General features: G+C 37.5%; 1 protein-coding gene across 14 annotated transcripts in view; it reads left to right on the top strand.

Annotated features, from left to right (window-relative positions):
• Positions 1-26,463, top strand: part of LOC107583205 (nuclear factor 1 X-type-like) — a 96,874-nt gene that overhangs the window by 30,207 nt on the left and 40,204 nt on the right. For 13 of the 14 annotated variants that reach the window (XM_016269355.1, XM_016269346.1, XM_016269347.1 and 10 more), the window contains one exon: positions 12,298-12,829. In XM_016269355.1, coding sequence (XP_016124841.1) covers positions 12,298-12,829 — 532 coding nt within the window. Of the gene's footprint in view, positions 1-11,563; positions 11,708-12,297; positions 12,830-26,463 lie in introns of those variants that run through there. The other variant, XM_016269350.1, reaches the window with a different exon arrangement.

The following is a 26,463-nucleotide window of genomic DNA, read 5'->3' on the forward strand; positions in this document are numbered from 1 at the left end:
CACTTTCAGATTTATAACTTTGCAGGATGTTTTCATTCACTTAGACACACTGCATGAAAGGTAATTTTCAAAAATCCATAATAAGGGGCACTTTAAATTTTATCTGTGTTTCTGTGTATTCCTAGTTACCTAATTGGTGCTGCTGCTGATTACCCTTCCTCATACATAGGTTTTTCAACATGCCTATGTTCAATTTCATTGTCTAACTCATTTGTACTACACACATACCAAGAGATACCATCATGCTACTTTTTCTTAATGATTGGATTTTTAACCAGTGAATGATAAAATAAATGTTTAAAACAATATCAGATTTGAATTAAGTGGATGAACCTGAGCCATATCCATGGAGTACAGTACAATATTACAGAAACAGGCTTATTTAGCTTGATCCAGTAAAAAAAACGCCTAGAAATCATCCAGATGTGTTTAGCAACCACCCACAATGGCATAGTACAGACATTGGCAAGTTTTGCATGGGTTAGCAGCACCACACTTTTTCCTTAACTATTTATTTATTTAGCCTAATAGTTTATGATTTTCTTTGTACAGCATTTACTCTATATCTCTCTTGCTTCTGTCCATCCAGGGCCCTGTAGGTTTAAGTTTGAGAGACCACAGATGAGGTGGTAATATCTTGATGTGTATGGAGAGGCTGTTTCTGGCTCTGGTTGTGTCTTTAGGGCTCTCAAAAGAGCTCCAGCTGTTTCAGATTTTGTTTCCAAACTCTAGGAAGCTGATGATGCTTGTGGTTGTCTTGAGAATAAGAAGAACTGTAAATATATATATATATATATATATACACACACACACACACACACACACACTTTTTTGTTCCCAAGCAGGCAGTGTTAGACACACAAGGAAGAAAATGTCATTAACTTGAAGTTGTGGGTAGAAAGTTAATGCACTTGCAAAGATACTGCCACACAAACAACACTTTCTCCCTCTCACTTAAACACACACATTCTTACCCCAGCTGCAGTATGGGCGTGCACACACACTCACACACATTCTCTCCCCCTGGATTAAGCTTACTATAAAAGCCCTCAGTGCATGCAGTGTTACCCTCTCATTACCACTGCACCTGTCCTGAACTGACAGAACTAATGCTGGACAGCACTTAATGAGAGAAAGCAACTGACAGATGAGACAAATACTGACAGAGAGAGAGAGTTTACTGTCAGAAATGAAAGGGAAATTATTTCTGAACTTGTAATGTCATGCAGCAATCAAAGTGTCAGTTTTTTATACATTAATGTTAAAAGGTTTCAGGTCTGTTTAAGTCTCTTATGTTCACCAAGGCTGCATTTATTTGATCAAAAATGCAGTAAAAACAGTAATACTGTGAAATATTATTACATTTTAAAATAACTGTTTTCTATTTGAATATATTTTAAAATGTCATTTATTTCTGTGATGCAAAGCTGAATTTTCAGCATCATAAAAAATATGATTGCACAGCCAGCCTTGTACTCGTCTAGGTTAAAAAAACTGTCGTCCATAAAATGCGTTGCACAAATTCGAACATCTGGGTTGTGCTGTTCTGTTGTAAATAAATCTTAACCAATGATTCCTAATTGCATCTACTTCTGGAAGACCAAATAAAGTGCTTTTGCTTTCGCACTGAAATACACAGCGTCTCCCTGACATGGCTGCATCAACACTACTGCTGTTCCTGAAACCACGCCTTCTTTCTTCCTTCTTTCTTCACATTTGGGCGGCATTATGCTACTATTTCCACATAGTGACGTAGACATGTGGGGGCGTGTAGAACGAGCCGTTTTAGGTAGGCGTGGTTGACTCTTAACTTTTAAAAAGAATATCTCTTTGGATTTGAGACTTTAGTCTTTGCAACTTTACAGATCTTCTTTATGCACCAAGAGCTTGTAACACTCCAAAGAGAAAGGAAAACTTGAAATCGCATCATATGAAGGGGTTAAGTGATTTAGCCAAAACTCTTTTGTCAAAACCTCTAATTTTCTATTATACACACTCCTCCATCAGCTCTATTTTCTCTTTAACAATGGATTTCCTCATAGGCATTATACCTCATTGTGCATGTGTGAGTGTCATGCAGATAGTGGCCATTCACTCTCACCTTTGCCATTGTAGTGTAATTATATCCAGTCATCACAGAGTGTGCGTGAGTGTGACCGGTGAGGCATTTGTGTTTTGTGTTCGTGTTGTTGATCTAGGGCTTGCACGGCTACTCGTTTTCTCTAGTCATCCTGAAAAGTAGTGGACTAGTCAGCAAGCCAATGTTTACCTTATGTAAATGTGCTGCCGTGCCACTGCAGAGTGTGTCTGTGCAGCTGAGATGTGAAAATAAAGCTTAATCTACACAGGCCCAAAGCATTGTTGTAGAAATAATCACCTTGTTAGTATAACAGATTGTAATACACAAAATGCACTTAGTCTTAAGACAGGGTCAATCCGAAGGCTGCAATTTACATAAGTATATAGTCTATTTGCAATGTGAACTTCAAGAGCGAAGAGTGGCACTGTGTTCATTTACACACATGCAGCTTATAATACAGGGTTTTCAGAGCAGCTCGGTTCACAGTAAGTGCTGCTTCTCACAAACTTGCATAATTGCAGATATTTTTGTGGACAGTTTACACCTTTTCAAGAAATATTACACCAAAGTAAAAGCTTGAGGATCTGGCTAGGATGTTAGTAGCTTCAGAGTTTGAACGTATGAAAGGGGTGATATTAAGACAAAAATATTTGTGTTGTACCTTTCAGTATTAGTTGTTTTTTTAACCTAAGACCCTTAAAGGAATAGTTTACCCAAAAATGAAAATGTACTCAACCTCAGGCCATCCAAGATATACAGTGGGTATAGAAAAGAATCACCCCCCTTTAAAATAATCACATTTTGTTGATTTGCAGCCTGAAATGAAGATGGACACAGTTTTTGTTTTATCCGGCTGTATTTACTCTGTGCAACTTATAACATCCAAGTGAAAGATATAACACCAACATGTCAGAAAAATAAAAAACTGAATCACTGAGTTGGAAATGCAGTGAATGGGTGCCATCAGACTGAGCGTCCAAACAGCTGATAAAAACATCACAATAATCCACAAGTAATTCACACTGCTCCAGTCCATCAGTTAACATCTTGTGAAGTGAAAAGCTGCATGTTTGTAAGAAACAAATCCATCATTAAGGCATTTTAACCATTGCTTCTGGCCAAAATACCAGTTCATCATCCATAACAATGCTTCCTCCAATGAAAAAGTTAATCACCTGTTGTTCTCTCACATCAAATGCACCAGCGTATTTGTTTAGAACAATTTTGGACTTTTTTCGCTTGTAAACAGTGCTTAATATGTTCATATTTCTCTCCTGATTCAGACGAGATGACTATTTCACTGGAGAAAGCATGCAATATTATAGGTCGAGGACTTGTATTTTAGCTGGAAGCAACCGTGTTGGTTGTTAAATTATTGAAATTTTAACTTAAAATCTTAGGGGTACGTCAATTAAAGATTTTATATCTAAGCGGTTTGGCTGACATAAAGGTTTGGGAATCCCTGCCTTAAGATATTGCAAGATGGATGTGCATGAGAGAGAAGTGTGTGTGTGTTTTGTGTTTACACTTGAACTGTCAGTGGAGTGTTTGTGGGTATTTAGTGCATGTTTGTCAGTTTGATCTTTGCACAATTACTGTAAATACCCTTAATGCAAATGAAATGGCCCTGTAGCGTGCGATAATGAAGAAGTGCTTGGTGTGGTGTAATAGTGACATAACAATACAGGCTGGTCAGGAAATAGGGTATATATCATCTGTGAATACACTGAAGCATGAAGATTTCCCATAGAAAGATGTGAGACAGACGAGTTTGTTTGATAGAATAATTAAAAGTTGAGTGACAGAAATGTAGGGAATTAGAGTCAACACTAGAAAAAATGGGAGAAGAGAGAATTTAGGAGAAAGATGGAAAGCGAGATGGAGTGGCAGAAAGACAGGAGGTGGTGGGTGCCTCATTTACATAAAGGGTAGGGCACGATGCCCAGTTTAGGAGAAGGGTTGGCACCTCGCCTCGCCGAGTGGCGGAGGTAAAGAAAAGAATGAGAATGAAAGCGAGGGTGGAGGGGTGTGCGTTGGAGAGCTCAGAACATCTCTAGTTTAAACCTGGCACTTGGCACTGGAGCTGCTGAAATATCAACCATAATTACATGCAGTTGTTTACAGGTTGTGATTGGATGTATATGCAGTAGCCCGACTTCCTAGTGACTGAGGAAGGATATCAGTCTTACATTATGTGGGAATAAGACAACGACAAATGATAAAGCTCTGCCATGCAAAAATAATTTTCTGTCGTGGGCAACTGACCGTGATAGAACTTTATGTTAGTCACTTGAATGCGGCGTTTTGATGCATAGCCCCGTCCACAGTTGCATCTTATTTACATTGATGCATTTTATTTTAGTTGCATTTTATGTCGTGATTTTAGTAGGATGGAGAGCCGACGGTCTTGCTTAAGAACCGATGCCTTGGTCCATCACTGAACAGAGGGAAGGACAATACTTAATTGTTTTTTTTAATGATTGTTAAGGTGAGTAAAATGAAGCGTATGTAGCTTTCAGCAGTCTTGCTAACTTCTGATAGAGCCACTGAATTAAATCATCCCATCCGTGTTAGGAAACGTACCAATTTTTACAGTCTAGGGCTGTCACAGAAACAGGTGCGATTTCTGAAGACAACTATTTTTCTGATGTCTTTTTAGTATAATTGCTTGTAACATCTATTATTATAATCGCTTATGGCGTTTTTCACAAATAGGGCTCAATATGGCCTGAAACTCTGAAACATGGTTTCTTTTTAATCAAATTGTCAGTGAAAATGTTGATAATGTAAATACCGTTTTTTGTTTACATTTTTACAGCTAAAAAAAATTAAATAATAATAATAATATTAAAAAAACAATAATGAGTGACAGCTGCTAATTTAGCCTAATAATTAAGCTGTGGTTATTACCATAGAATTGAATAGATGATAATATAATAATTTTATTTGATACAGTTGTGAAGGTCAAGACCTTTGTGATGGGACAGGCCAAAACTGACACTTTATGTGGTGGAATGATATTTGTTTAAAACTACATTTTAATGCTAGGTTAATTTTATGTATAACAATAGTTTATAATAAAGGTATCATACGGCTCACAAAAAAAATGCTTTAGGCTACTGTGAATTATTATTATTTTTAATAGAAATGTACTTTTACACACTATCGCTGCCTCTATCAAAACTCTTTGCATTTTAATATTAAAAACAATATCTGCTGTCTTTATGAATCATTTACCTTTAAGGTCGTCCACAAATGGAGATCTTGTCTCTCTCTCTCTCTCTCTCTCTCTCTCTCTCTCTCACACACACACACACACACACACACACGCATGTCTGGTTTGCTATCCTTGTGGCGACTCTCCATAGGCGTAATGGTTTTTCTACTGTACAGATCATATATTCTATTGCCCTACACCAACCCTACCCCTAAACCTACCCCTCACAGGTAACTTTCTGCATTTTTAGATTTTCAAAAAACTTCATTCTGTGTGATTTATTAGCTTGTTTACCCGTGGGGACCACAATTTAGGTCCCCACCGTGACACGAGTCCCCATGAGTCTGTGTGTATTCAGGTTTAAGTCCCCACCAGAATAGAAAAACAGGTACACACACACACACACACACACACACAGACAGAGGGGAGAGTGCATTGCTCCCACAGTAGGCAGTATCAGTATTTAGTGTGGTTGGGCAGTCGGATCGGTTGTATTTAGTCGCTGCGTAAGCGGCTCAATGCTGTGGTGTCATGCCGTGCTAGTCTCTGCATTTTTTCCAGTTTACACTTCATCAGTCTGCTGAATGATCTCACCCATCCAGTCCAGTTCTCTGATCTAGACACATGTTCCAGCGGACGGAAACACCCTCATTCATATGATGAATGTTTTACTTTCCTAACGGTATTTAACAGGCGTCTCTAAATAGAAATCAGAGTGTTGTTCTTACAGCTGTGCTCCTGTAGCTAATAGACAGACTGACACCTGAACAAACGGTAATAGGCTACTGTGAAATTATGGTATCCAAATCACATCTAAATGTTTATATTCATAATAATATCAAATTTAGTGTGTGGTAGCTATTGAATAACTTTCAGGGGATAGACTAGCGTTAGTCTGAAGGAAATATGTTGTGATTCGCCTTGTGCAGGTTGTCTTTTGTGCTCGTAGTCAAATGTCAACTAACTTTTTTTAAAAGAAAAACACAATTTCTGTGTGAATTAGGAATATTTACCCGTGGAGCTGAAATCACATAAATTACACCCAGATGCATCTTGGAAACGCGTCTGTTTATAAAACTGAATTAATTCCACATTAATTCCTCCGTCTCTGATTTGTAAGTACAATTTATTTTAATTAATTTGATCCTCAGGTTACATGCTTTGGTTAAAAATCTTAGCTTGGTTGCTTGGTCTCTACGTGCATAGACATAGAATCGCGTGATGAAATATTTTCCTATTTTACAGCTACAGCACTATATTTATGCATGTTATTTAGTCTATACGAGACACACATTATCACTGGCAGACAGACCTATTAAAGTCATCTGTCACAGTTTAGATCGTAGATTAATGACTCGTGATTTCTGTTTTAAAACATAGCCTATGTTTGAATTGGTTGTCAGGTTTATAGAAGATTTTGAAAGATGAAAGATGAAATAATAGTAATAGCCTATATTCTACAAAGATATTCTTCGAAGAAATATTAAAAAGTGACGGTGTAAAAAAGCCCTCAGTGTCAACCCGATTGTAATTGCTTCATAAATTCGGTTTATAGCTAGATAAAATATGGCAGGATGCGCAAGGGGCACGTAAATATTGTTTTTTTTTTTTAAATATTTTACTTGCTGATTTTTCAGTTATTAAATGTCCCAAAATGGTAGCATACGCTATTCGGCTGGTTCCCAGTTCCTGGAAATATTTCTTTGATGATATATTCGATTTCGTTTTTTCCATTTTTGTACTTTAGAACTAGAAAAAAAAAAATATTATTCAGGACATGCCTATTTTACAGCTACAGCACTATATTTATGCATGTTATTTAGTCTATACGAGACACACATTATCACTGGCAGACAGACCTATTAAAGTCATCTGTCACAGTTTAGATCGTAGATTAATGACTCGTGATTTCTGTTTTAAAACATAGCCTATGTTTGAATTGGTTGTCAGGTTTATAGAAGATTTTGAAAGATGAAAGATGAAATAATAGTAATAGCCTATATTCTACAAAGATATTCTTCGAAGAAATATTAAAAAGTGACGGTGTAAAAAAGCCCTCAGTGTCAACCCGATTGTAATTGCTTCATAAATTCGGTTTATAGCTAGATAAAATATGGCAGGATGCGCAAGGGGCACGTAAATATTGTTTTTTTTTAAAAATATTTTACTTGCTGATTTTTCAGTTATTAAATGTCCCAAAATGGTAGCATACGCTATTCGGCTGGTTCCCAGTTCCTGGAAATATTTCTTTGATGATATATTCGATTTCGTTTTTTCCATTTTTGTACTTTAGAACTAGAAAAAAAAATTAAATATTATTCAGGACATATGCAAATTATGGTGATGTCCTCTAGTGATCTGAATAGATTTGGCCTTTTCATATGAAGAAATGCTCTTTTTTTCCCGCCTGTTGTGAATCTATTTTCATACAAGTTTCATTATATTTTGAGGGAAATATTTCATGCAAAAATTCCCCAGTTCATGTCAGATTTCTCGGCTCTCTCGCATCAGCCGCGCGAGTGTCTGCTTCACTCTATCCGCAGCCTTTTTTTCTGTCTCGCGCCAGTGAAGGAGCTCAAACTCCCGCCAACGCGATTTAAAAAAAAAAAAAACCGTTAGAAGTTTACAGGTCCATCGTTTTAGGCGATTAAGAATATCATATAGGCTATTGTTTCTAAAAAAAATTAAGAAAAGAAAGCAATGGAAAAGACTAAAACAATCATCTTAAAAGAATAGAGGCCAGAGGTATGGTATCTTTTTTTTTTTTTTAAACATTTGAACCGTTTTTTTGTCGTTATTGTCCCTGAATTTGTTTCGTTACCTTACGTTTCAGTGTTACGTAAAATAAAAAAGGTTACTTTCGAGTAACAATTAAGACTGTGTTGTTCAGTGAGGGTGGGTCAAACATTTCTTGGCATTGGCTAGAATAAAGGGCAACCATACAAACTAAAATCTTTAAAAATGTCAGATATTACTGTAGCTAACGTTAGACATTTAATGAGCCCCCACAAAAAAACAAACAAAAAAAGACCAGAGTGGAAATTTGATCGAATTGATCGATGTTAGGCTATAGGACACTTAACTTGGGTGGGATTTGCGTATCGTGTGGTGTAATATTAATATATAGAGTAACAGGACATTTCAGCACGGATTCTGGATATAGTCTGAATGTGTGCGCTGCCGAATTTTCTTTTCACAATCTCAGCCTTTCTCTCTCTTTTTCTGGAAGAAGTAGGCCTTGCTATAGCTACAGACAAAACACACAAGCAGTACGCAGCAGAGTGAGACAGCCTTTCGCAGAAATCTCGCCTTTTTTGTCTCTCTCTCTTTCTCAAACTTTTTTTTTAACTTCCTCTAGCCTCTCCTTTCTCTTGCGTAAAACAAAGGTCGCTGGCTGTTTAGAGAGGAGAGTGTCATACAACGATAAGATAGGCTGTGGTATAAAAGAGTTTCAATAAGGGCATTCGGCAGTGAAATAATCCAGCAAGCTTGCTGGGGAACATGCGCAAACGCTGTTTTATAGGCCGTTTATGCTTGCATACTAATTTATTCTCATGACAGCAACACAAAGTTCATGCTGTCATAAAGTTTGCTTCATCCAAAATCATGTCAGATTTGCTGCAATCATTCAACCAATAATTCAAGCAAGAACAATGAATTTGTTACTGACACTTTCCCCCCCTCAGGTCAGACACTTTCTTTGTTTGCAGACATTGAAATTGCTTCATGTAAATAAATGTATCAGACACAAAATCCATGTAGTCTTGTCAAACCAAATTAGAACTGTAGCAACATAGGCAAAAACGAAATACCAAGACACCTTGATCTGTACAAAGGCAACTGATATGAATTGTGAAGAACTTTCCTTTCATTTGGATTGGAATTATGCAAAGTGAATTGCAAGCCAATGGAACATTTAAAAACAAAATGACACACCAACCTGACGGTCGGCTTTGTTTGTTAGGAAACGCTGCATTTACATAGCAGGCGCCTACTGGCAACAGCATAGTCTGCAGTGAGTTGCTTTGAAAATGAGGCTGCTTCACCCGGTGGTCTCAGATGGGCCTGCTGGTCGCCCTAAGGTGTCGCGTAGCCCTGAGAGAGTGGCATATGTTGCGTAAACTCATTGTAGGGATTAAACCAGATTAAATCACTTGATACAAATCTGCTCAAGCTAGCGATTCCCTGGCTCTGTCTATGGATCATAACAGATCATTGCGAACAGGGATTGACTGCATTCCTTTAATACGTTGTACATATAGTTTGGAGCAGGATTTAATCATTGAATGTTTTGTGTGCTACGGCTCAGGGCCATTGTGAGAGAGTTTCAGGCCAGACTGTGTTGTCATTACATCTAGTGTTCGTTGATAATGTAGCCTACATGTGCCTTTGCAAACTAAAACTTTTGGCTTTTCAGTGATGTGTTGACTTGTTATTGCAAATCTTGCTGATTTATATATATGAACATGGTAGCTGGCTAACTTATGTGAGGACTTTGAAATTGCGAGACTGATTTGCGCTAGTCTTGGATGCATCAGTTAGAATGGGTTCAAAAGAATAAATCACAGTATGTCACTGTTTTCCTGTAAAAGGGTGTTTATAAAATTAAATCCATCATGTTTCATTATTAATTTCATTATAGCATTTTAATTCTATTGTTGCAAATTAATCTATTATTTTTATTATTATAATTTTTGTAAAGAATACTTAATATTTTATAAAAAAAATGTTTTGACTTTTTTGAGGTTGGGCTATTATTTGGCAAAAACATTTTGGTTACTTACTGTTGAAAATACTGGCAAGACAAGTAAAAATTAATAGTTGTAAGTTAGTTGTTGAATCCTGCTATAGAGTTGCAGTTTTGTAAAAAGCATTATAAGGAGAATAGGGATTTTAGTTTGTTTTTTAAAGGAAACAACTATTAATACACTTTCTTATAGAAGCATTTTAATGTGAAATACTTTTTTGTTGTTCTTAAAAAAAAAAAAACTAACAAATGTTTTTAATGTGGCCAACCGTTCATATCTGACGTGGTCACATTCTCAGATAGAGTTCAGAGAGAGAATGTTGTTCTGCTGTGGACCATGTCTCTGTCTTTGCTCTTTGTTTGTGTGCCGAATCTAAAGGCAGCTGCTGGTCTGTAGCGTCTGCTGGGAGTTCTGGCCCGCGTGTTCACACGCCGCTCAATGGAGGGAGGGGACGGGGCAAACGGGGACACTGCTGTGTGCTCGCGCGATGGAAGTGATGGCAAGTGTATTGGTGAAAATGGCAAAAGTGCGTGTGTGCATCTGAGCTCGGTTCTTGAAGACAAGAGGAGGAAAATGGAGGTAAATTGGGGTGGGAATGGACTACGGGCAGCGCCGCTGATTGGCGCATGTAAAATTAATGTGCTCTGGACTTTGCAGTTGCACAAGATAGGAACTTGTTAATTTGGCAAAGTAAGGAGCCAACCTACTGACCGAACCCTACACTATCTCCCCCAGCGCTCTCTCGCTCCATCTCTTTCACCCTCCCTCCCATTCAGCCCTTCAAGCGTGCGTATTGGCTGAGCGATCGGGCACCCGGTGCCAAATAGGTGGGCTCAGCTTCGCGCTGGCACACTCTGAGGCAATGGCTAGGAAAAGAGCATGGAGAGGAAGAGAGAGATAGAGTTGGAGAGGAAAAAGGGGAAAAAAGGAAGCTTCTATCGGGTTTGCCAGCGGTCGTACGCGCTCTTCCAACATTGATTTGGTTCTCTCGTTTTTTTTTGCGCTCACCATTCACTCCTCTCTACCCCCTCTCTGTCTCTCTCTCTTTCTCTCTGTCTATCTCCCATTCTCTGTCTATCTATCGCTCTCTGTGAGTCGAATGCAGAGCACGCATATCTGAACAAACACCACTTACTGCTTTGCCAAACGTTTTTTTCCTCTTTGTTGCGGTATTTGTGTATTTGTGTACGTTTTTTTCTCTAACAGTGAGTACAATACTTTTTGATTACGAGCGATTTCATTGTCCGCTTTCTTGTGTTCATATGTAATATTTAATTTTTGGTTTTAGTGGCTGGCAAAATCCCCCCCCCTTTTTTTTTGCTAACTTTTTTTCCCCTCTCATTTCCCCCTGTCTGTTTTGTGTATTAAATATTCCTCTCGTGCATTTCTTGTTTTTGTACCTCCAGAGCTGTCACTGTTTGGCTTCCTCCAAGATTTTCTGAATTTTTTTTTCGTCTTCGACTGGACATTTTGACAATTTTAACTTGTTCTTTTTTTTTTCTTCTTCAGTTTTTTTACCTTTTGCAACAACATAAAAAAAAACCTCTGATATTGTGCTCTAATAATTGGGGCATGTAGTGTCGAGTTAAGTGCGGAGAAGACATTTCACTTGTTTTTCCACTCCATTTCGGCCAGCAGGGTTTATGATGAAAGTGCAGAATGGTAACTACAGACATTTTTAGTTGTTTTGCTGCATGGCTTGTGCGTTTTGTCTGTGGCGTGCTGCTTCTGTGTCTGTGCCATGTGGCGATATAGTTTGGATCAGGATGTGCGGTAGCAGGGGTTGGTTGTGCGGTTTGGCACAAGCGACAGTGAGCAGCTGTTGTGGACTCTTTACGTCTGTCCCTCAAAAACATCATTGTTTTGAACTGAGAAAGGATCTTTTGAAATGCAAAAATGTCTTTGTAAAAGAATGCAGAAGAAAAAAGTGAGGTTACTTATAATTTAGTATGTTTTAGTTTTTTTTCTTAATAGCATGTCGGTAGTTTTATTATATATTTTGGATAGGAATTCTTGTTCTAAATTCTAAATTAGCATAACATTGTCTGTATTTATGCGATGCTTATGACGAATGTTTGTGTGTGTGTGTTTGTGTGTGTTTGTCATCCTGGCAAACAAGCACTCACATGTTTCCCGTACCTTCCTTCACAAAGCGCCGCCGAATAATGCTCTGAGATTATAACGTCTTCTCCCCTTCCCTCCTCTCCTCTCCCCTGCTTCCCGTCTCTCCCTCCATCTCTCCATCCCTCCAGGATGAATTCCATCCCTTCATCGAGGCTCTTCTCCCACACGTGCGGGCGTTCTCCTACACCTGGTTCAACCTGCAGGCCCGCAAGCGCAAGTACTTCAAAAAGCACGAGAAGCGCATGTCCAAGGATGAGGAGCGCGCCGTCAAAGATGAACTCCTGGGCGAGAAGCCCGAGATCAAGCAGAAGTGGGCGTCGCGACTGCTGGCCAAATTGCGCAAGGACATCCGGCCGGAGTTCCGTGAAGACTTCGTGCTCACCATCACAGGGAAGAAGCCGCCTTGCTGCGTGCTGTCCAACCCCGACCAGAAAGGCAAGGTCCGCCGCATCGACTGCCTGCGGCAGGCCGACAAGGTCTGGCGCCTAGACCTGGTGATGGTGATCCTGTTCAAGGGGAGCCCACTGGAGAGCACGGACGGAGAGAGACTGATCAAGTCCCCGCAGTGCTCGAACCACACCCTGTGCGTGCAGCCGCACCACATCGGAGTGTCCGTCAAGGAGCTGGACCTGTACTTGGCCTACTTCATCCACATGCCAGGTCAGTGGGTTACGCTCTCTTTCTCTGGCCTTACGGCTACTGATACTTGAATGTGTTTATTTAAGAGGGGTCAGAATTCAGGGTAAGATGACACCCACATAATCACCATCACATCCAGCACACTTATAAACACTTGCTTTGAGTGTCTGTGTTCTGCAGCCAGAGACGAAATTACACTTCAAACAGGGTTCCCACGGTCATGGAAAAATCTAGGAATTTTAAAGTTGTGATTTGTAGGCATGAAAAAAATTACAGTAATTTTAAAAAGCATGCAAATTCAGCATTCAGATCTCAGGGTGATTTTGTGCTTTGTGGAAACGTTTGTACACTAATAAGAGCTATTTTTAAAGTAGTGATTTATAGGCACAAAAAAAGTCTTAAAAATTTAGAGAAATTCATGTAAATGTATGTATTTAATTTATAATCTCTCTGGTTATGCTCTTTATAGAATAAATCATGTCCAGCTGCATTCAAATCCGAATTATTTTGTGCCTTATGGAGACATTTGTACACTAAAACATTGTTTAAATCTATTAATTCTACAGATTAATACCTGCCATGTAAACATAAATCCTTCCAAGAAATTAAAAAATACAAATTAAATGGAAACCCTGCTGAAATGTGAATAACTCATATTTGTGCCATTTTTATACTTTTTGTGATGTTTTATTGTTTATAATAGGATGCTTTGTTTTGTTGTGTGACTGTTTAATATAAATAGTATGTTGGTTGTATTCACAAGAAAACACAATACGGGTGGCCTTTTCAATTCTTCAGTGCCATCTTGTTTTCTCATTGGCAGTGTGTTTTAGAGTCGTATCCTTTTGGAGTGAGTGTGTGTGTATTCATGGATAAGTTACTAGGACGGTCTCATACGCTCACTGCCAAACACTTTTTCTGACACGGCTAACACTCTCTCTGATGCACACAAGATCTGACTGGCCAAACACACTCAGGCCAACTGATCCATAATCCTGTGATTACAAATCTGAAATTGCTTTCTTGCTTTCTTTGTGTTTTGCTGTTGTTGCTAATTCATTTTCATTTTATAGTACTGCAAACAAACCACAATTATGGAAAAAAAAGTGCATATTTGTCCCATTTTTTTCATGGTATAATAGTTCAAACCATTCATTAAAAGAGCCGTTAACAAACTATAAGCAGCTGAATTTTAAACCAGCTTAACAGTTTCATGTCTGTCTTTCAGTGTCTTGGTCAGCGCACGCACTGGTTCACTGTGTCCCCAGCAGGGTTGGCCATTGCGCTGCCCGCTCAAAATGTTTGCTGCTGTACTGCGGTCTTATCTTATCAGGCTAATTCCAGTGTGCACTGCTGCTTTTATCAGGCTCCAAATAGCCTCGCCGGAGACTGGCACCCTGCAGGGCAGCTGCGCACAATACCCAGGCCCTTGGCATCCTGTGCCAGAGCTCAGGGGGCCTTTCTCAACCCAGACGCACCCAGTCCCCATGTGCTGCTCTGGTTGAGGGCATTCAGTATTTTTTTTAGCTGTTATTTTATTCTTGATTTCAGTTGTGCATTCCTAACTAACACCACAATTATCCTAATTTGAAATAGACTGACAGTTCAAATCAGGTATTTGTTGTGTGTGCCAAAAAATATCTCTGCATTCTTTGTCATAAATGCAATGGCTCAGCTGTTTATTTCATTTATTGCTTTGCCTTGTGTTTATTTTGTCCTTGTGATTGTTTATTCACACAAACTCTGTTTATCACTATTAAATGTGGCCTTCGTTGTCACACTCTCAAATCGAATATTCCTCTTTTGTGTCCATAAGAAAGCAAGAGAGAACAAGAAAAAGGACGGCTATGGGAGTCGCTACAGTAATTGCTCTAGTTGGCACTATTGCAACGCCATTGGTGCGGGAAGATGTGTGTGTGTGTGTGTGTGTGTGTATATGAGCTCAGGGCACTCATTTTCAGCTCTCTTTCTTGCCGTTTTAAAACACAGAAAAGTAACTGTTCACTTAAAAAAAAAACAGTGTACTTCACTAACCTAAACCAATTTTTCTTGTTAGTGCAGTAATAGGTAGCTGGAGAGTTTGGCTTTTTTCTTATTAAATGCTTTCCATTTTAAATGCATAAAAAATGGATCGCCAGAGTTTGGATTCAGAGCCTGAATCTTAAACCACTATCCTGTGCTTAACAGGGTTTTTGGGATTTGACTCGAAAGTGTTCCATATTTTGCTAAATTTAGACGTATTTTTCAATCTTAAAATGAAATGTGAAATTAATCGTTTCTTTATACAAGACTCTAAGTAGTAATCCAGGTGTATTGAAGGTAAATGCGTGTTAAATGTGTTTCCATTAAGAATGGTGATTATGGGGAAAGTCGTCCTAATAGAGGGATGTGGCTTTTGGGTAAAGAGAATATCAATTTTATATCCAGGGCTGTATTGTTAGTGCTGCTATTATATCATTATTATGAGAACATAATATAAACCTTTTTCCTACTTTAACACTCCACACAGGAAATTTCATATTTAGCCATTGAAGAGGTGTGAAAAATGTTTTATGTTTAACGGCAGCTTTTAGAAGTAAAAATGCCTGTTAAATTTAGAAGAAAAATCTTAATTGATTCTACTATATATTGTAATTTGTATTTATTTTATAACTTATTACACATCAGATTATTAGTAACAAATTAATGTATTGTTTTTTTTGTAAATTATGTTTTATTTGAGTAATTACTACTATATTTTTTAATTGTTTAATTTATTATTATGAAAAAAAAATTGCTTTTTTGCTTGGACTTTAAGGCTTGACCTGTTTCTGAAATGAGCACATGCATAAGAGCATGCAGTAGTGAGTTCTCTCTGTCTGGATGTGGCATTGTGGGAGTGTTTTGTTTCAAAATGAAATGTTTGGAATAGCTGTTAAACAGATTATTTCAGCAGTCGTCATTCACTTCGAGCCAGTGTACATAACGCATCTCTTTTTCTTTCATCACTCTTCTTCATCCTCCTCTCTCCTTCTTTGTCTCCGTCACTCATCCTGTCTTCCTGGCTCTTTCTGAAAGTCTGATAGACTGTTGAAATGGAAGGAAAATCCACCTCCTTAGGTCATAGTTCTTTTTTTTTGTAGAGAATCTCCTCTCATTATTTTCCGTAATCCTACATTTGTCCTATATTTAGGACTGTGCACTTCTCTGACTCACCTGGGCGTTGGGTTTATTGCTTAAATATGCCACCGCGGCGCTAAGCTTCTGGCATTTTTTCACTATTTTTGTGATCTTTAAGTCTTCATTTTTTATTTATTCCAATGGATTTGTTCAAGAAAGATGTGAAGTATAACTGTAGACCTGCATGTTACTCTGGGTTTTACTTTCTCAGCATTTCTCAGCTCCCCACAGACATGTATGGGCTTTTTAAGAGCACAAAGGAAGGACTGTAAAAGTGAAACATGTTAACACAAACATACCAGCATCAGCTCTACTGAATGAGCACCTGCTTTTAAACTCGCACGAGGGACAGACAGAAAAGGAAATGTAAAAACCTGAAACGTGGTGAACGTTTTCTCTTCTCAGTAGCTGCTCTTTCTGTAGTTTTTTTTTTTGTTTAACATGAAATCTGTGTGTCTACATTGTGCTATTTACAATTTATCTGTAATATACGATTATAGGATTTTGCTTATGATATTCAACATTCTAAATATCAATCCTTTCATATCACTCTATTATAGATCATTTCGGATCTATAATAAAGATTGTTTTTGAACGGCATTTTAAAATGTATTAATTTCTATGAATCATTTCAAATTTTTATTTATTTATTTATTTATGCAGTCCTTGCATTAATTTTTCATTCATTAAAATGTTTTAATACAAATGTAAAAAGGTAAATGCTGTTTAACACATTGAATCATTGTATTGCATAATACATATACATGTTTTTCTTGTTAATACTTGTTAATTTAGTGAAAAATCAGTGTTAAAACATGCATTGATTTATTGTTATAATGTTATTATTTATAATGTTACAATTTATTTTCTTATTTTAATTACACATTTTCAAAATATTTAGAATATTATTTTTCAGATCAAATTTTATATAATATTATTCAAAATGTTTTGAAAATGTGTAAGAGTGTGTATATTATATATATATATATATATAAATATATAGATAGTTATACACACACGCACATACACACATTTTCAAAACATTTTAAATGTAATATATATATATATATATATATATATAGAGAGAGATAGATAGATAGATAGATAGATAGATAGATATAGATATAGAACTTGCTCTGAAAAATAATTTTCTAAATATCTGTATTTCTAAAAATCTGTAAGTGCATGATCTTATTAAAATAAGAAAATAAATGGTAAAATAGCATTTCCTATTATTGTCAGAAGGCTGAAAGATTGAAAAGAAAAAAGTAAAAAAGTGTTTGTGTATGCCTGGAGAGTAAGAGATAGAGAGACAGTAATGTGGCCCACTCACAACGACTCTGGTTACGAGTCAAGAGAACACAATGCCGAGCTCAGTAACAGCGCAGGCCTACTCATTACACACACACACACACACGCAAATACAACGCAAGAGCCGTGGAAAGTTGAGCCATAACTCCAATCTATAGAAGTTGAAGTTCTGCATTAGTGCAGTTAGATTGAATTCTCATGGAGCTCATTAGATAAAACCTCTTTAGAAAGGGGAGAAAGGGATGATCAAGATTGCCGAGGGGCGAGAGAGAGGGAGATGGAGAAAAGGCGAGGGAATGGGGGCAGCCTCTTCTGCCATTTTTTGGCATGATGTACGGTGAGCTCTATGTAGAAGGTGCCAGAAGCTCATCGCTGCCAACCTCTCTCCCTCTGATCCTTTCTTCCTCTCCCTCTCCCTCTCTCTCTTTTCACCCATTCTCTGCTGCTCTCTCGGGGGGCTCAACCCCAGCGTCGGCCCGCCGTCTTGATATGTCCTTCTATTTTCAGCTCAACAGTTACGTCAATTAATTTTTTATACAATTTGATTTTTGTTTTGCATATTTGTGTGGACGTGTGTGTGGGGAGGTGGCGCTTGTATGCTTGCTTTTTTTCTCTCTCTCGATCGACTTTGTAGGACATCGACATGTTTTTTTTTTTTTAAGTACAGGCATTTTTCATCCATCTTTTTAATAGGAATCTGGATTCTGGTTCCACTTAGCAATTCTGGTTCCTGAACGATTCCTTCAACAATTAATACTTCTGAAGAAATTACTCTTTCAAAAATGATTTAAAGTTATTTAATAATTTATGAAGGTAAATGATATAATTATATTGCTGCATATATATTATTAGTATTGTTTATATACTAAACAAAAAACATTGTAAAAGGTTGAATATAAGACTGAATGTGACTTGCTTGTTCAGGGAGTCAGTTAACTCATTTTGACCGATTCACTTAATGAAGGAGTCATTAGATTGAATCAAACTCATAACTAACAATTCTATTGAATAATTTTTTTTTATTCTAAAAAGCTTTCTCTGTTCCCATTGTAGAAGTGCACTATAATCACAGTCTTGATTAATTAATTTAATCAGAAAAAGTGTCTGATAATGGGACAGTTATTTAAATAAAAAAAAAAATTATATTTCAAGTATTTGGTCATATGATATCGTGAACATTTAGTACTGTTTGTAGTACTGTAAAACTTTATTGTGGGAAAAATTAGAATAAAACTGGCTTCTTAGAGTTAATAAGGTGCAAATCGAATTTCACTGTTCATGCTGTATGTTGAATTTCTTTTGTTGTGACACTATACGTTCTCATTTAAAAAACAAAACAAAACACCACAGGTTTTTCAGAATAACCTGAGCCGTTTCCTAAAGGCCAGTTTGGTCTCCCATGGGCTTCACGACTCCAAATGTTTCCTCTTCCAGCAGATGCACGAAGGGCACAAAACTCAGTGGCTTGTCTTTCTCAGTGAAAGGCAGAGCCATCATAAATCAATTCTATCTGGTGTTACTTAAAGCATGCGAAAGTGTGAAGGTGTTGTGTTTTTTTGAAGCTCCTAGTTAGGGAAAACCGTTGACAAGCACAACAGAAATACAGCAAATCAATTCTGGCATGCGTTTGTGTGTAAGGGAATAGGCCTGGAAAGCAGTTTGGACACAGATCTAGGCCGTCTCGGTGAGCGGGAAAGAACGCAAAGAACAAGGGATGAAACCGGAGAGAAAACGGCAAGGAACAGGGGGATGGGATAACAAGGGAAAGAAAGGCTGTGTGTGCGTGTTTCATAATAAGAGTGTGAAAAACAGGCCTGTAAATGAGAGTGTGTATAGCTTCATGGCTCTCAGCTCCAGAAAGCCCCATTCATCAGACGGGAGCATCTTCCCGCTCTTAAGACAATGAAAGGCAACCCCCCCCGGTCTGTCGGAGTAGAGGAGAGGCTGTTGTTTGTTTACAGAGATAACAGGATAAACGAGAGAAAGAGAGAGTGCGAGAAATAAAGTGTGTGTGTTTTTGTGTGCTGAGACAGAGGGCCCCTGTATGCCACCGGATGAAGTGATGGTGGGATAGCGCATGATTAGTATGTTAATAGGCAAATATAAAGTGTTTGTGTGTCTGTGTGTGTTTGCATTAGATCACTGCAGGCCTTATACATATGCATCAACATACAGAAGCGTTTTTGTTTGTGCATACGGGTGTGTTGAGCTCTGTGTGCGCTTAATTATGAGTTCCCATAGAAGAATCGGTGTGTATTTGCATACGTACATGTTTCGGCATACATTTGAGAGTGTATATATGTGTGTGAGTGAGTGTGTGTTCAGTCCTTTGGCACCTGTTTTTCTCTTTTTGCAAACTTTTTGACAAAGGCTATGCTACTTTTATCTATTAAAAAAACATAAAATGGCTAGACAATACATTTAGTGTTCTGTGTTGACACATTGTTGAAAAATACTTTATTTACGTCACAGCCATTAAATGTGATTTTGATACTTGCTGATTGGTAGTAGGGGAAGGGCATTCTCAGCCTAGAGAGCAAGATAATCATCAATGTTTGGTTTTTTCCCCTAGAAGATAAAAGATATCTGTTGTGAACTGGTCATTTTATTTTTATAAACAGTTTTTTTTACAACTATATCAGCATGCACATTATATATTGATATTCCTCAAACATACTGGTCTAGTGTAATTAGCAATTTTCTCTTTTTCAAACATAATGTGAAAGAATTTTTATTTTTTAAAGATGTTAGTTTGGAAGTGTCTCATTGACTTTCGTTGTTGTTCATGCAGAGTATTCAGCATTTAAAATCTGAGAATTAATTGTTATTACCTTACTTGCATATACACTCTTTAAAAGTTTGGGGTTTGTAAGAATTAAAAAAAATGTTTCTAATTATTCTCACCAAGGCTACATTTATTTAATCAAAAATACAGTAAAATAGTATTATTGTACAATATTTTCACAATTTGAAATACCTCTCTTTTTATTTGAATATATGTTAAAATGTAATTTATTACTGTGATGTAAAGCTGAAAGCTATGAATTTTCAGCATCATTACTCCAGTCTTCAGTGTCACATGATCCTTCAGAAATCATTCTAATATACGGATTTACTGCTCAGGAAACATTTATTGTTATCAATGTTGAAAACAGTTGTGCTGCTTCTAGGGCTGTGAATCTTTGGGTAGACAGCGATTTGATTCGATTCACGATTCATAGGTTTTCGATTTGATTCAAGAACGATCTTTGCAAATTCAGAATGATTCGATTCAATTTGATTCACAATTAAATTCGAATCGAATCATTTTAAATCGATTACTGTCCGAAATCGATGATTCACGATTAAAAAATCCATGTTCAAGATCAATGCATTGCATCGTCAGGGTTTGTAATCGATGCATCGAGAAAACGAGTGAGTCGTTACACCCCTAGCTGCTTCATATTCATGGTGCATTTTTTCAGCTTTCTTTGATGAACAGAACATAAAAAATAACAGCATTTATTTGAAATGGAAGTCTTTTGTAACTAGGGTTGGGTACCGTTCACATTTTAACCGGTACTGTACCGGTATTGGTACCTGAATTTCGGTGCCGGTACCAACGGTACCTTTTTTCAGTACTTTACTCTCTGTGTAATTAAAAAAACATTTATTTCAGTGAAAAAATAAGTCCAAAAGTCTCAATTTCAACATTTTGAACAATAGGGCCCTACAAACCTTTTCTTTCTTTCTCCCCCCCAGAAATTCTTGTTTCAAAAATCAAATGAAGGCATTAAACATTTATTTTAAATAAAATTAAAATTAAACCCTTTAATTTTTTGGCAAGGTTTACCGTTGAAATTAATACATGGAAGAAAGATTGTGTGAGTATTCTTTTAAAACATTTTTTAATAGGCTAATAATTGTATTATTTCTTTCTACAATTAAGGGATTAATCTGGTTGTAATATTTATTTTTATCATTTAATTGGTTTATTTAAATTTGATAGAAAATGGAATATTTAAAGATGTTCATTATACTGTACAAAAGTAATACAAGAGTAATATATTTCTGTTACATGTTAAACCGTACTTTTATTTTGACAGGTTGCCATGAAGCTACTGTGTGTATACAGTATGATGATGCTAGTTTTCTCAAATGAAACGGTAAAATTCTTGCGAAGTGACTCTCACAGCAGCTCTGGGGATTAAGTTTTTGTGTTCATGCCGTCGTATAGTGAGACGCAGAGGCTGAAAATTACCGCGAGCGTCATGCGTGCTTCAGTATTTGTGTGGTAAACAAAACCGCGTTTCCGCCATTCATACATACAGAGGCAAGCGGAACATGCAGGATTCATATTTAAACCGTCTTTTTGCATTTTAATATTCACAGACACTAGTTCATACTGCTATTTGAATTAAGTGGCAGTGGCTACTTTTGATTTATTCGTCCAAAATTTATGAATTCCGTGGCATTCTGCGCCTTAGGCTGGTGTCATGGCAACCAAATAACCCAACATACCTTGTCTGGGCTCCATTCAGGGTTCTATAAGGGCAACGACAGTTCACATGGAGTCTGTTGCCTAATGTTGGGATAGACATCAGTTCTCTCAGATGGGTTTTTAAGGGTAATATCTTAAGTACCACATTAGTAAGAAAGAGCGGGAGAGAGAAATACATTTACAAATATAGTGAGGATTTTCAGCGTCACACATATTTATGTCGCATGGCTAGTTGCCCGGAGCTGCCTCCTACACATAAGAACGAAAGAGAGCGTGTCCATAATAAATGACTGTACAGTACTCTATTTTGAACCGCATCATTCGTCTCGCATGAATATTCAGCTGCATGCATATTGCAGATTTGCAATCTTTCTGTCACATTAAACCCTGCAGCTATGAAGCAAATATCCATCTGTAGGCCTCGTTTAGTCTCAGAGCCAAACTAATACAAACTTACGGTATTCACACAAGCTCTCTGAATTTCATCAGAGCTCAGAAACATGTATTTATTTGACTTCTGCAGTCTTTCTCCTTTTGCAACAGGCACTGGGACATTTACACTTGTGCACACACACATATTGTGCAAACAAAGATAGTGGTTTTGCATGGCACGGTTCAAGGATTTTGTTTGGCTTTCTGTAACTGCAAACAAATTTTAATATCTGCTCCATCCGTTGAAAGCCAAATATTCACACTGACCAGAAAGCTCTCAAATGATTTGTTCAAATAACAGTTGAGTTGTCTGTGAATATTTCTTATTTTGTGCATTATTGAATGTACTGTATGTGAGGAGAATGCAGTAATATTTATTCAGAGATATTTAGCATAAACACTTCTATGTGTCTGTATACATATAGACCGTTGGGTGGTCCCCAAAAATTTAGGTTATTTTAGGGTTTACTATCCTTGTGGAGGCATTTCATAAGGAACACTTGACACACACTTCCACATACAAAGCCTTTATGTTTGTGTATGTGTGCAGGAGATCTGGTCAGGAAATTTTAGCATTACAGTATAAGCGTTTAAATGATGCTGAGCAATGTTTAAGCATCACAGACACACACAGAATATTTCACATCTGGCATGGAATATGTGCTAGTCTTATTTGCAGAATACACACAAATAGTCTGGCTGACTCCTTATGCGAGCATGTCACAAGCCTCACTTGTGTGTTTAGAAGGAACAGAAGATAAATGTTATACATTTTATTGTACATATGCTCTTTATATTTCCCTAGCTGGCCTGTAGCCTGTGATGTCTATAAATACAACTGGGCAAAATAGCAAAAATAACTGTTTGAAAGTTTGGGCTACAGTAAAAACTTTTCTGTTTTCTATTTGAATATATTTTAAAATATAATGTATTTCTGTGATGCAAAGCTGAATTTTCAGCATCATTACTCCAGTCTTCAGTGTCACATGATCCTTCAGAAATTATTCTAATATACGGATTTGCTGCTCATTGCTTAATAATTTTATGGAAACTGTGATACATTTTTTTTCAGGATGTGATAAATAGAAAGTTCAAAAGAACAGCATTTGTTTGCCTTTACTGTCACTTTTGATCAGTTTAATGTGTCCTTGCCGAATAAAAGTTATTTTATTTATTTAAATATTTTATTTATTTGCAAAAGTGTTAGGTTTTGGAGTAGGGTTAGTCTGAACAATTTATAATTAGCTTGGTCGAAAAACAAAAGAAGTCTTTTAGACAGCTAAGTAAATGTGTGTGTGTGTGTGTGTGTGTATAATCCCATATTTCACCTTTGGTCTTGGAGTGGATCCCTTGATTAAAGGAAGTGAAAGTGTTTAAACACATACAGGCAAACACAAGAGTGATATCTGGATCATGTGCTCACATGCTGTGTGGGTGTCTGTGTTTTTGACCTCTCAGGTGTGTTTGTGTCTGTGTGCTGATTAGGATAAACTGCCTTTTTATGTTCAAAACTCTTAATCTCTCTGTCACATTCTCTCTAAAAAAATTTTCTCTCTTTGACACGCATTCAGGCATTTGACGTTATCACACAGGTGCGCATGCAGGGTTTTATTTGTGCAAAGAGCTCATTGCAGTGCCTGAAGGTGTTCTGTGCAAGTCGACTTGGGTCATTTAAGGTTAACATAGTTTATAAGGAGGGTGTGACTTTATTTAGCAAGCTAATAGTGAACTTTTGAGCATCTATCTAATGCAAAACAAATACAGTATGCAAAATCCTTTTAACAGATATATTGATATACTGTATTGATAACCTAAATTTTAAAATATGACAAGTCCATTCAGTAAGTATAAACTTTTAAGTGCTTAGTTATAGTAAGTTTTATTTTGAATTGTAGAACAGTGAAAGTTCTAGCACACTATACTGAGTTGAGTTGTTACAACATTGTTACAATGTCACAACGTTGTTGTTGTGAGATCTAGCACATTACCTTGATAGTTCTAGAATATTATTATCATGAGGATTCTAGAAGATTACTTTGAGAGTTCTGGAACATTCATCTGAGGGTTCTAGAATATTGAGTGTTATACAGTAGCACATTTCGTTACTCTGAATGTTCTAGCAAATTACTCTCAGGGGTTCTGGAAAATTACTCTGAGAGTTCTAGTAGTAAGGGTTCTAGAACATTATAATGAGTGCTATAGTGTGTTACTTTGAGGATTCTAGAACACTGAGTGCTGTACAGTGGCATGTAACATTGCTCTGAGGGTTCTAAAACATTATTCTGAGAGTTCTAACAGTACTCTTGAGATTCCTAGCACATTACTCTGAGTTCTAGAACATAATTCTGAGAGTTCTACAATACTCCAAGGGTTCTAGAATACTTGAGAACATAATAGTTCTAGAGATCAAGTTGATGGTAGAATTCTTAGATGGGGTGAGTGTAAGCGTTCAGTGTGTGTGTAACTGCAGCTGTCACCAGAACATGCTTGTGTGTGTGTGTGTCCTACTTTTGTGCCTGTAGGACTCAGGCACATGAGAACCTCAATATTCTTTAGTAACTATCAGAGCTAAACAGGAGGTGATGGATTTTAATCCAGTGTTTGATCACACACAGATCTGAGTGAGGAATTCTGAGAGCAAAACACACACCACCCCTCTGAATATTTACAAGTCATGGCTTGACATGGAAGGAAGTAAGACAAAGAAATAAAGAATTGTAAGGTTAAAGGCTATGGTTAAAGATTGGATGAGAGAAATCAGAGACTAAATTAAGAGATGTAGAGAATGTGACCAGCACTGGTGTCAAAGGAAAGCACTTTGTGTGTGTGTGGTGGGTTTTCTAAGGTCACCGTGCAGAATATCACACTGGAATGTGGAATGCTGAAACACTGCCAACACAAGCACATCAACTACACACACTGTACTCTCTCTCCACTCCCCCCTCTTGACTCAGTCATTTGCATTATGAAAAGAGCTTTAGTACGTGCATTATGTCCAGTCTGAGAGCTCTGTATACGTTATACATTAGACACAGTGTATCATACACACATACTGGATCAGACCGTGTGTCAGCCACATGCTCGAACTGCAAGAGTCCAGGACTGCTCTTCATTTTCAATATTTCTCTCTCTGCTGTTTGTTTACTTTGCAGGTAAATCAGATGGTGTGTGCACACACACATTTGTTTGATGTTCTCCAATGGCTCCTGAGACTTGCTGTATTTTTTTCTTCCCATTGGCACAAGCCAAAATTTTGTGGTAGAAAAAACAGCAGAGAGCGCCTTTAAAAAATAAGGAGAGATGAAGGAAACTGTAAAAAAGTGGCATCTCCTGCCAAGAAAATGTTCCATGCGCCCTTAATGTTATAGCCAAGGAGGAATACAAGTCAGAAGGCACATTTGCAATCGATTTAGTATTCACAGAGCGAGCTGTGAAGCAGAACGTTTCTGGACAGGTAGGAAAGGTATGAAGGATTGACGAAGGAGACTGAAATTATCCAAAAAGCGGATATTGTCCTCTTTTAGAAGGCCAAACAAAGTAGTTTCGCTTTCTCAATGAAGCACACAGCGCCTTCACGACATGGCGGCGGCGGCAGCAACAATACTACAGCGAGAATAAAAGTTACACCTTCTTTCTTTGCGTGAAGATGTGGGAAGAGTTGCATAACGCCGCCCAAATAGTGATGTAGGTATGTGGGGGGTGGTTAGAACGAGCCGCTTTAGGTAGGCGTGGCTGACTCTTAACTTTTATAAAGAATATCTCATTGGATTTGAGACTTTAGTCTTTGCAACTTTACAGATCTTCTTTATGCACCAAGAGCTTGTAACACTCCAAAGAGAAAGGAAAAATTGTAATCGCATCATATGACCTATTTAAATGTACAGTACTAGTCAATAGGGTTGTGACGGTGAGGAAATTTTCCCACTGGTTAATCGACGTGTAACAACACCGGTAATACCTGTATCACCGTGGGGGCAGGGGCGGGGGCATTCCCTCTTTTCCTCGCTTTCCTTTGCTTTTAAATAGCTTGTAAAAGCGGTGTGCCCATTTTACTTTCACTTTCAAACAGCGGCAATTCGGCGTAAAAGCAATTGTTTGTTTGAATTTTCCCTCTTTTCCTCGCTTTCCTTCGCTTTTAAATAGCTTAAAAGCGCCGTGCGCATTTTACTTTAACTTTCGAATTAGAGGCAGTTCGGCATCAGCAAAATACAACGTCAAACTCACTTTAGCCTATATATAAAACATAGAACTTTTATTAACAACATTTTTTTTT

This window comes from Sinocyclocheilus grahami, unplaced genomic scaffold (assembly GCF_001515645.1).
Source record: "Sinocyclocheilus grahami isolate Dianchi unplaced genomic scaffold, SAMN03320097.WGS_v1.1 scaffold51.1, whole genome shotgun sequence".
NCBI classification, from domain to species: Eukaryota; Metazoa; Chordata; class Actinopteri; order Cypriniformes; family Cyprinidae; genus Sinocyclocheilus; species Sinocyclocheilus grahami.